We start from the raw sequence: 12,181 nt of genomic DNA, 5'->3' as shown, positions 1-12,181 counted from the left end.
AAAAAAAAAAAAAAAAAAAAAAAAAAATTTATTTTTATTTTTTTAAATTCCGGGGAATTTTTATCTCCCGCCGGGAGACCGGGGTATGGATCGAAATTTCGGGGGATTTTCCCCCCGCCGGGGGATATGGCATGTATGCCATTTGTTTTCTTATCTTCATCAGTGTTCTATAACATTCATTAATTTAAGCTTAAATTCATCAAAATTAGCTTACCTTATCAATGTAAGTTTACCTTTATCAATGTTAGCTTACATGTACCAATGTAAGATTACTTTTATCAATGATTGTTTTCATCTTTAGTTAGCTTACCTTCATTAAAGTAAGCTTATCTTCATCAATGTTAGCTTAACTCATCTAAGTTAGTGTACCTTTATCAAAGTTAGCTTACCTTCATCCATGTTAGCTTGCTTAATGCATATTGGCTTATCTTATTAAATGCTAGCTGATCTTTATTAATTGTAGCATACTTTGATCAATCTTGGCATGCTTTCATCAATGTTGGATTATCATCATCATTATTAGCACCTTTCCAACATCAATATCAGCTTATCTTCCTCAATGTAAGCTTACCTTCATCAATGTTAGCTTACATATTTCAATGTTAGCTTGCCTTCTTCAATGCTGGCCTACCTTCCTTAATGTTAGCTTACCTTCATCAATGATGACCAGAAGCGGGGCTAGAAGGTCGCACATGCCCTGGACATATCCAACATCCAGATGTTCCCACACATACCTACAAGGCACATAATAAAACTAGGGCCTTTCACAGTGTATAGTGTAAAACTCTTATAATGGTAGGGTTACATGTCTTTAATTTAAGATACTTAGATTTACCAAAAAAAAAATAAAACCTACAGAACACCCAAGGCAAATGTTTAGCTGTTTTATTTAGTTAATCAAGGGACATAAACTCACTAAATATTTAAGTCAGAGTTATGGAACTTGCTTCACAAGTGCATGTCATTATCACTTTCAAGTGAACAAAAGTTGATATAAAAATCTTGTGCCGTTTTTAAACTATGGCCAAAGTTGAAGCATTCACATGTTTTTTTAAATGATTAAAGGGCATAAAAAATGAAAAATATCAATACAGCAAGAGTTATGGGCCTTGCTACTTATGTGAAAAATGTCATTGATAACAATTGTATAAAGGTTTATGTAATATCTTGAAAAAGATTTAGATTCATAGCCAATGTAAATGTTTATGGGTTTTTTCCACCAAGGGGAATAACTCAAAAATGATCAAAGCCAGATTTTAACGTCTTTTGAGTTATGTTTTTTTGCATGACGATGATGACACTTTAAAAAAAAAGGCCAAAGTTAAAATGAGCAATAATATATCTCTGGTTTTATTTATTGCAATAACAGTGACAATTTCCAAGAGCTTTGTACTAATGACATGTTTTCTTACTCAAACAAGTTTAAAAATAAAGATTAATTAATGTAAACGATGTCGTACGTGCACATGATGTTCCTCAGTTTCTCGAGGTTGGCCATGTTGAAATAAAAGTAGTTCCTGTCACATCGCTGTACATCCTTGTCAATTCGGTGGAGGTTTAACGCCACATTGTCCAATAGTTCAGGCTGAAAATATACAAGAAGATTTCACATTATATCTAATTAGTCCACCTTCAACGAGTCTTTCAGCGATTTTATGATATACCCGGTATATGGCAAACTCGTAACAGGGATACATAAGAAATGTCAAAATAAAAAAAGTATCCCTGAATACTCATTATTGTAGCTAACATTATATTATCATACAACCTACATTTACAGCCAATGAAATTGCAGATAGACTATAACGTGTTAAAAGAATTTAAACTTTCGTGGGTGTTTAAAGATCCGCCCACTGCCACTAGTCTTATCCTATACACAATACCTGCGTCAGTTTTTGACAATGTGTCAGCCAATAAGGTTGTATTCTACATCAGTTTGATGACCTGAATTAAAATTTTAATGATTAGGTCGGGCTCCTTCCCTTCTTCGTTCACTCCCATTCTAAGTCATAAAGATTGATCGAGCCCTTTTTAATCATTAAAATTTTAATTCATGTCATCTAACTATTTCTTATACTACAAAAATATAACTACATTTGACTACAAAATGATTAATAAAATAACAGTTTTAAAAACATGTTGGGGTCAAAAGGTTGCATAAATAGTTATAATTAATGCAAATTTAGAATAAAATAATCCTTTAATAAATTATTTGGTGTATTTTTTTCTCTCTCAAACTATTTATTGTAATATAAGACATTTTTGATAGTGTGTTATTCATGCAAAATGATCACCATTATGTTAATGTAACAACAATTCATTTGTGTATAATTTAGCACTATTTCGTCTCATCATTACAAATGATGGAATATTTTATCAAAGCAATGAACCGTGACTTCAACCTTGAACTTTGATCCCTGTGAGTTAAGAATAGTTATTCAAATCTCTTCCGCCTAACTGACTGCTTACGGCTTGCTATTTTTAGCTCAATACTACAACCAGGTTTACTTTCTTATGCTAGGCTTTAACAATGTAAACATAGCGACTCACACTGTTAAGCATACATGACCGATATTGATTCAAACTTCCAGTATGATCAATTCAGAACATTTCAGTTCTTAACTGACAGATAATTTGCTTTAAACTCTCGACAAATTGAGGATTTAACTAAAAAACTAAACTCAAAATGCTTTTGTTTCAGAAATATTAAATATATGAGGACTAAATTAGTAATATCTGTGTGTTCAATTAATGATGTTTAACCTCAATGCTTGAGTTGTATCTGAGTGACTGTTTCAAAAGTGAAAAATGAATGGACTCCATATATCCACTCCAAATGACGTGCTTATTGTTGGATACCAGTTCTCAGGTAGCGTGGTGATGCATTTGTATATGATATTATTTGAATTATGTTTCTTACTTGAATTGGTTCTATCAGAATAATAGAATACAGTCATAAAACAACATATACATGATAAATACGTAATTCGTTTGTAACAAATTTCATTGGGTTGATTGTTCAGAACTATTTTAAAGTTAACAATGTTTTTAACTTTCAAATCTTTACTGCTCTAGCAGTTTAACGAATACAGTCAATACACTTGTAATTTGCAGTGTTTTCCTTACAAGATTTGAGACAACTGTTTCAGCTGTATTTGTTTTATTTAAATATATTCGCACATCATCAAATAGTTCAGGTTTAAAAGTTATCAATGATGTTGTTAATCATGTTGTTAAATGCGCAATCAGCCCAAAGCCCATTATATCAAAGATAATAATGCTAAAATTGAAATTAAAAAAACTGATTTTCACAATTATGTGTGTTTATATAATGGTTCTTATGAGTCTAATGAAGAAGAAAATAGCTAACACCACGTCTTAGCCACTGTTGTTGCTATAATTAATTATATTATATATTTAGTGTAAGGCAATCATGTTGCTTTGCATCACTTATATTGATTTTGAGGGGTATGAATGTGTGGTAACACTTTTGCAGGCTGTGAGCAGGTGCAAGAAATCTGTGAGAAACTGATAAGCACAGCCAACCAGTCAATGCCACCCCACATGCAGTCAACTGTACCTCAGGTAACAACTGTACCATTATAACAACAGATTCCCAGGATTTGGGCAAGATGGTTAATATGGAAATAGTATGTGTTAAAACAGTGCTAGGTTTAAAGACCTTAAACTCAATTTTCCTAGCGTCAGCATACAAACTGAGGAAAATGTTTACATTACACAACATTATATCATTTTCATATTTACTTACAACTTACTGCCACATAAAAAAGGGACGTAACTTTAAAAATATCTTTAAACCAAAACCTAAGTATCAAGCTTTTCATAATGTTCTAACATTTGTATCAAATCCCATGGTTATATCTTTTCCATGTTTGTCTCCATCATTATATCAAATATAAACCATGGATTGTCATTCCCATTGACAGGCGCACCTTGTCATCAACCGTCTCCCCGACCAATGTCTCACTCAAACCATAAAGAACAACGCCCTGAAGGTCATCTACGTCGTCCGCAACTCTCAAGATGTCGCTGTGGCCAAATATCTTAAAGCAGGGTTTGAAAGAACCGTTCCATTCAGCACGTTTCTTCAGGGATTTGTGAAGGATTCATCAGGTATTCAGGCAATTATTGCCATCATCATCATCATCATCATCATCATCATCATCATCATCATCATGTCATCATCATCATCATCATCATCATCATCATCATCATCATCATCATCATCATCATCATCATCATCATCATCATCATCATCATCATCATCATGTCATCATCATCATCATCATCATCATCATCATCATCATCATCATCATCGTCATCATCCTTACCCTTTCCATTACCAGCACCCCTACAACTTCCACATAAATCATCACTATCACCACCACAATCATCATCATCATCATCATCATCATCATCATCATCATCATCATCATCATCATCACCATCATCACCACCATCATCATCATCATCATCATCATCATCACCATCACCATCACCATCACCCCCACCACCACCACCACCACCACCACCATCATCATATAAGTATCATTATAACTCTCAAAACCACTACCTCCACCACCAACACCACTACCACCACCACCACCACCTGTTCCCTACCAAAATCTACTATATTCCCCAGGTTTCGGAGGAGATTGGTTTAGACACACAACGCAGTGGAGTGCCGTGTTTTCCCACATAGTGTCGGCCCAGAGACATATCGTGGAATACAACTCATTGAAACAGGTAACAATTTCATACAATATCATACTCAGGTTTAAGTCAGAGGTTTTTCAAGAACTCTTACAAGAGGAAAACATGCCATAATTCTGGAGAGGATTTTCCAGCAGATTTTGACCTTGATCAGAGGTTTTTCATTGGTAGTCATAAATCACTCAAATTTGGGCATTCTCTTTGAATGTTCTACTTTAAAAGCTCTTTCTTAAATTAGCTAATATGACTGAAAAACGAAAATCCAGGGGATTTTTCCCACTATATCGCATGTATGTAGATATTTTGTTAATTCAGGGTTTTAAAAAAAATAAAAAATAAAATTCTATCATGAAATGTGTACAATTATTTGCATACAGTAATTATATGCAGCTGTTAACCAGTAAGTAATGAAAAATTCATTTGATCAAGGGTGATAAATTGATGGTATGTATACATAAAATAGATTAATTATTTTCATCCGCATAATTTATGCAGTAAACAAGTGTGTGCATCAGTAACTATCGTCAATACATATTCCTTGTTGTGAGTCGTTCTGCATAAGATTCACATCACATTCACATAAAATGTAACCATCGTAAAATATGCTTGAATAATTTGCATTCTTTAATTTCTTGAATGCATATAAAAAATAAAAATAAAAACATTACTAAACTGGGTCACTTAGTTGATTTATATTCTGTATATTCATTTTATTTACACCAGTTCTGGTTAACCATTTGATTCCAGGTCGCAATTTTTCAAAATATTTAGTATCTTATTTCATTTACCCTGACTACTTGCTTAAACCTAATTTTACAAATCGGAAATAGTTCATTGTGATTATTTTTAAAATCATTTCATTTAAAACTCATGTAAAAACATTTATAGCTTACTTAGCTCGATCCTTGATTAACAAGCTCAAGACTGTGTGAGATAGCCGGGCCAGCCTGAGCTTTTATTCTCACCAAGATGAGCAAACATCATTTGAATAACTAGTTTGAAAACTAGATGCAAAATAAATAAGTTTAAAAAATATTTTTATCAGAACATAGAGGAGGAGGTGTGTCGCCTGCGTGAATTTCTGGGTCTCAAGGTCAGTCGGGACACGATGACCAGCGTGTGTGGTCAGCTGGTGTCCGAGTCTGACCAGCCAAGTCGCAAACGACAAAAAACCACTGATCATGATGGGGATAGGGACAGTGCTGGTAAGTTACACAATAGAATATGGAACATTTTGGCCACTCTAGTTAACAGTAGGCTTTTCACATTTTGGATTTTTTTTTTTATTATTTCAGCCCAATATAGTCTAATTGGCAAGAGAGATCCCATACTGCCAAAGAACACCATTTTGTTTGTTGCATAAAGTTAATCAATGATGACTGAAGTTTTTATTTTTTTTATGTTCCCAGAAAGAAATTATTCTCAAAGATGCTTTCAATTCAAGATGGCTGCTAATATGGCCGCAAGAAGATGAAAATAACCCAATTTTTTTTTTACCCTTTAATTCTTTTATGAACAAGAGTAGTCACCGACCGCCATATCCCCCGCAAAATTATGAACAGTAGCATTTAAAAAAGGGACACTAATTTAAAACATACTCCACCCAGTATTATAGTTCAAGTGCATTGCACTTCTCATAAATGAGATCTATTTGAATATGAAGTTGGAAGTCCAATACCTTGAAGACTTTTCAAGTTATGGTCTGGATAATAAAATAAGTATGAACTTAACTAAGGGCAATTACTCAAAAAATACTGCAGTCAAAGATATGGTTCATGAGAATTGCACTTCTCTTCAATGAGATCTATCTTTAAACGAAGACTTTTTAAATTACACTTCAGAAAAGATTGACCTGAGGCGCACACACACACCTACACACACGCCATTACTATATCCCCTTCACCTTACTGCGGGGGGGGGGGGGGGGGGGGGGTAAAAACAATATCAATATGACAACTGTTGAGGCTAAAAAAATAATTTTGGGTCGCAAAGATTTTGGTGAGTTGGGCAGGTATTGCCAAACAAACTATGTGTTAAGTGTGGCCTTATTTTCTCTTATTTCAGCCCAGCCAGGTATTTGGAAGGAATACTTTACAGTCCAACTACAAGAGGATTTCCATGCTCTATTTCATCAACTGTTGAAAGATGTGACAGTTTTTGACCCGCGCAGGCTACTCTCATGATTTTTACAGTGTAAACACACTCATCCATTGGGCTTTGCCCACTTATGAGTCTAAATAGGCTCAAATATGCACACACCCATGCTGTAAATAGACATCACTGGCCCATGGTTTTTAAAAAGTTTACGAATTTTAACTTTTTGATGATTCAATCATTTAGCCATTTTTTAAGTTCTTTAACATTATGACACTTTTTTTATGATTTTATAACAGTCAGAAAATCAAGGTTGTAAAATATGTGCAGAAAAGTTGTGTTTTTTTTAAAGCAAACAGCAGACTTCCATTTAAGTAAGTTAAATTAAGCAGAGCTCCAATAAAGGATTGATTGTGTAAAAATACATTAAAAATTATGAAAAACTCAATGGAGTTTGAACTTTGAAATGCATCAATATAAAACATATCAAAACACATTGGATTAAGTCCAATATGTCCTACTTATTGAAAACCTTATTTGGAGCTTGGATTCAGGCTTCTTTAAAAAAAAAAAAAAAATTAGTTTATTTTTTTGCTTCTTTGACTTCATTTACTCTAGTCTTATTTTTAAGATGGGACTCTTTCATTTAGTAATCTCTTTATAGATCTGCTTTAGTGCTTATTAAATTATGATAATATAATGCGCTTACCGGTATTATATTTATTACTGGGTAAAAACTTTTTAAATGTTTATTATTGATTTTTTAAAGAAAAAAATCTGTTCACTTGTCAAGTGCAATAATTTAACAAAATAATTTTTTAACATCCTTTTGCATAAAAAAATATGATTTATTAAACCATAATTTCATTTATTTCATAATTGTCGAATTAAATTTAGCAATGATCTCAAAACATATAACATTTGATGTTGTAGTTAAACACGTTTTACAAATTTTTGTACATATATTTTAAGAACAAAACAATAAATCTACATAGATTTCCAGTGTCTTCTTGTTTACTTATTCATAACCGTCAGGATATTTCTGTATCGAGGAACGTTTTTTTGGAAATAACTTTAACTATATCTAGATTCTATTCCAAACTTATATGATAAAACAATTAACAGTATGAACACTCGGCCACGATTTGCAAATCTGTAGCGCACACTTCTTGGAAAATTGCAAAATCACAGCCAAGCTGTCATACTGCATGAACGCACGAAAAATAAGAATTCATCCTTATATTTACATTTTCCCGTATCACTAGTTTATCTTTGTGGTAATAATGGTTTTGAATTAGTGATTTTCACCTTCATGAAGAAAATAATTGAGATTTTTAATTTGTGTTTTATATTATGCACGGCTCAGGTCTTTCTTACGAAACTCTGACTACTGATAGAAGTCATGAAAGGTTGACTAGTTCCATGCAAAATGAACGGCAATTTTATCAAACAGAAAATTAAGTGTGGATGTAAATATTGTTGTATAATCAATAAACGTATGTAATTCACTAGTTAGAAATAGTTGATCTGAACAAATCTTTAGATGATCAAACTATAAAATGAATTTTATCTATGTCTTTACCAGGTGATATTAAGAGCTTCTAATGTAAAATCTTAAGTTTAAGAAAAAGTGTAGGGAGCTCAGCTAGTAGAGCAGGTGAGCCCTTAGTCATTAAGATTTTACAGAATATGTTCCATCTGACTAGGATTATGACATAAGTTTATCAGGCATGGAACCAAATAATGAAGTCATGCCTGTTAAGTTGTTCAACTTGAAGCGTGGTACTAACTAAAGCCTATTAGCAGATTTTCATTGGCTGGAAAAGTAGGTTATAATCTTAACCATGTTATCACAAAAGCATAGCCTGCTGACGTCAACACACAGCTCCTGTCATGGCTGAAACTCTGATACTTACTGAGTAGATGCCGCCATTGGATGCAGGTGATGCTGGGGACATGAGGCTCTCCTTGGACGTGGACAGTTGACGTACACGCTCTGTAAATACAGAATGAAATACTGTCTCTTACATCTACTTAATATGTACTCATGTGTTAAATATCAACCATCAACAATCCTAAGGTATTCAAATATATAAGAAGAGGGTAATCTAGTGGTAAAGGTGTCTGATTCACAAGTCTGAAATTTTCTCAGGGGGGGTACCCCTAGACCCCCCTAATAACACTTGAATAAATTTCAGTTCTGAGGGAGATGTGCATGTCAAAAGTTACAACCTTAAGTTACACCCCCTTTAAAATCAAATACTGGCTCTGCCCCTGGGGAGGATTTGTTTCAGTGTAAGATCATAGTATATTTCTCTGAGTGAGCACTAAATATTAAAGATGCACTCTTACTCCCAAATAAGATGTACCACAATTAATAGTAATATTGTTCTAATATTCCAAAAAGATGAATAAATATCGAAAACAATGGTTCTTATGATGTATATCGAGTTAAATTTGAAAGAAAGGTGCAGAAAACTCGGTATTTCAACCTAATGCGACGATAGTAGATCACAGTAAATCTTTTAGCATTCACCAATCATTTAATATTTTTGCGCTTTCTGCTAATAAATACACGGTTACAATCTTGTTATCAGTAATTAATATTTTCCATAAATGCATTATTTAGTAAGTGGTTCAAGGTTTATCAGTCAAAAATGATGTTCGTTATACATGTGTTTGTATTGATTTTGAATAAGTGTGTCGCTTTAATAATTTATTATTTCACAGGAGGAATTTAACCACAGGTGAAATATTTAGTTTTGGTTTCCAGAGGTGAAATTTACTGCAGTTATACAAAAATATATAAAAAAACGAACTATTTTTATTATATGCCTCAAAAAATTTAAAATGAAAGATAATTATAGTTTTCAGAAAAACCTGCAAAGTTTTAAGCAAAAAGGATATCATTTTAGAAATGATGTGGAGGTTGTGTCCCATCCCTTATGCACGCTGACGTTTGATTTTGACGTGAGAGCTCAAATTTTAAACCAGTTAAAAAAAATATCAAATTGATATTTTCACTACTTGCCACAGTAAAATATGGCTATTGTTTCACTGATAAATCACCAGAAAGCATGTAATAAAAACTTCTACAGTCGAACCTGATGGCTCGAACTCCTAGGGACTGGCAAAATTCCTCAAGCCTCGGAAAATTTGAGCCAGGGGGGAATGCTTACATTCAGTTTAAAGAAATCGTCCTTTACATCAAGTTCGAGCCAATGAGAAATTCGAGCCAAGCAAGTTCGAGCCAACGGGGGTTTGCCTGTACATGTAAAATAATTGACTATAAGCAAATAACTGGTCAAAATGAAATTTTATTTCAAAAAGATTTCAGTAGAATTGTCAAGGGCATTTTCTTGGCTTTTAAAGACTCAAGTGAGAACGGTACTCAAAAGTTCTTGGCTGGTGTTTACAATCATTTATTGGTTAACATTTAAGTCAATACCATTCTCTGACGGATAAATAACTACATTGTCATGCCTTCTAGCGATCAACAACAACACTTTTTATAGTACTGTTATCACACAAAACAGAATAATTCTCGAACATCATGACGTACAAATGTAGATTCATGACATGTGAATGCAAAAATATGGTTTAATGATGTACTGGCATTTCACGACATTCTCATCATGGCTGTTTTGATACCAACGCGAAGCACATTTACCCATGTTAATTTTCACAAAGCAACAATTATCACATTAGCTGCTACCTGGAGGGACATGAAAATGCCAGTTTTATCTTTTCCTGTTAAGGTAAGCCATTCATCAGTTGTATAAAAATGAATACCGCGGTAAGTCTTTGTTTCTGCTAACCAGACCGACCATATTTTTCCTCCCAACCCTACACTTTTTTTTTTTTTAGATCGAAATGTGGATTTTTTTTAGTAATTTATTTTTAAAATAAAAAAAAAATAGTTGAGTAAACATGTTAACATTTGACCATTTATATTTGAAGCTTTCTACAGTAGTGATACAACCTGGTATAGAATGGGTTAGTACAGAATCCTGGGGGCTGTTTCAATAAAGGATTTTAGTCGTAACTTCAATTATCTTAAACCTGTATAAAGATTAACAATACATGTACATCGATTATTTTTATTTACTCAATTCGGTGTTCATTTTCAATGCTGACTCGAGTTAAATTCACTCAAATATGTAATAAAATAATGAAACTATGACACTAAGATAATTGCAATTTACGATAAAAACCTTTATTGAAACGCACCCCAGGTTCTCAAATAAAATATGGAAAAAAAACGACCTATGCCTCTCTACCTACCATATTTTTTTGGAGATGTTCGTAGAAACAAATATTTTTTTTGGATGCAAAAATGTGTGAGTTTATTTTAGATATTGTTGATCATTCCAGGTTTATCTTTTTTATATACGGTACATCTTTTTACATTTTTGAATAACACCATAATGAGGCTACTATTATATTATATATTAAAGGGAGATAATAAAACAAAATATTACTATATTACTATGATATATTACTTATTTGTATAAGTAACGTAATGTCTGCATAAAAAAGCTCTCAGTTGAAAAAAAATATTCAAACTTAACATTTTGAAACTTTAAAATGAAACTTTACCAGAAGCAAGTGTTTTGTATTAATGATGGATGGTTTACCTTAAATGACTCTGATTCACTGGTGGTGCTATTTCATATGTCAATATTTTTCCCCACGATGTGAGCAGTAATGGCGATGTGACTTCCAGTAAAAACTGGCTTATTTAAGAACAAGGGAGATTCAAGAGTTAGAACAAATAATGTCATGTACCAAAATGTCGAGCGAAGTCTGTATAATCTCAACCTGTTGACATAAAATTGCCAACCAGCACAGTGGGCTGAGAAATCCAAAATGGCCATCATGAATAGCCATTTCAGTAAAAATGATATCAGAATATAGCATTTTTTCCCAAACATATGGATGAATATTGATATTCCTCCTCTGTTAATGCCCTTAAAATTGAAGAGCAACATTGGCCGCTGCAAGGTCAAGGTCATTTCAAGGTCAAAGTATGATAAATAATCTTAAATATAACATTAATAGTTTGTGTAAACAGTGACTGTAGAATTGTTTTCTGTATTTGAAACATGTTTCGGAAAGTTTTTTAGATTTGTTTAGAACTAAACAACAGGACACCATTGATACACAAAACCTACCGTCGACAGCAGGTGTCTCGTCTAACATGACAGTTGGAGTAGATTTGTCCTCCCCGGCAACACCGGGTGCTAGGTTGTCAATGTCGTCTAATATACTGTCATCTTCCATTTCCACTTCACCATATTCATCTTCATCCTCCTCTGAAAAAACACACAAAAACAAAATACAAACTAGAATT

At 33.1% G+C, this 12,181-nt stretch overlaps 2 protein-coding genes across 3 annotated transcripts in view; one reads left to right on the top strand and one right to left on the bottom strand.

Annotated features, from left to right (window-relative positions):
- The window catches only part of LOC128231713 (small G protein signaling modulator 1-like), a 69,398-nt gene that overhangs the window by 9,635 nt on the left and 47,582 nt on the right, over positions 1 to 12,181 (bottom strand). For both annotated transcript variants that reach the window (XM_052944820.1, XM_052944821.1), the window contains 4 exons: positions 12,003 to 12,143; positions 8,745 to 8,824; positions 1,461 to 1,585; positions 652 to 734 (listed from right to left, as the gene is read on the bottom strand). In XM_052944820.1, coding sequence (XP_052800780.1) covers positions 652 to 734; positions 1,461 to 1,585; positions 8,745 to 8,824; positions 12,003 to 12,143 — 429 coding nt within the window. The remainder of the gene's footprint in view (positions 1 to 651; positions 735 to 1,460; positions 1,586 to 8,744; positions 8,825 to 12,002; positions 12,144 to 12,181) is intronic.
- Positions 2,534 to 7,788, top strand: LOC128231714 (sulfotransferase 1E1-like). The gene is made up of 6 exons (XM_052944822.1): positions 2,534 to 2,869; positions 3,497 to 3,585; positions 3,948 to 4,134; positions 4,664 to 4,767; positions 5,780 to 5,939; positions 6,799 to 7,788. The coding sequence occupies exons 1-6, from the start codon at positions 2,809 to 2,811 to the stop codon at positions 6,915 to 6,917; spliced, it is 720 nt and encodes a 239-aa protein (XP_052800782.1). The 5' UTR covers positions 2,534 to 2,808; the 3' UTR covers positions 6,918 to 7,788.

Source organism: Mya arenaria, chromosome 4 (assembly GCF_026914265.1).
Source record: "Mya arenaria isolate MELC-2E11 chromosome 4, ASM2691426v1".
NCBI classification, from domain to species: domain Eukaryota; kingdom Metazoa; phylum Mollusca; class Bivalvia; order Myida; family Myidae; genus Mya; species Mya arenaria.
Note: the sequence above shows the minus strand (reverse complement) of the source record. Positions and strands in the feature narration are given on the sequence as shown.

Coding starts and splice junctions, on each gene's coding strand:
- LOC128231714 (XM_052944822.1), top strand. CDS start 2,809: ATGAATGGACTCCATATATCCACTCCAAATGACGTGCTTATTGTTGGA. Junction 4,135..4,663: donor ATTTGTGAAGGATTCATCAG/GTATTCAGGCAA, acceptor TATATTCCCCAG/GTTTCGGAGGAGATTGGTTT. Junction 4,768..5,779: donor AATACAACTCATTGAAACAG/GTAACAATTTCA, acceptor TATTTTTATCAG/AACATAGAGGAGGAGGTGTG.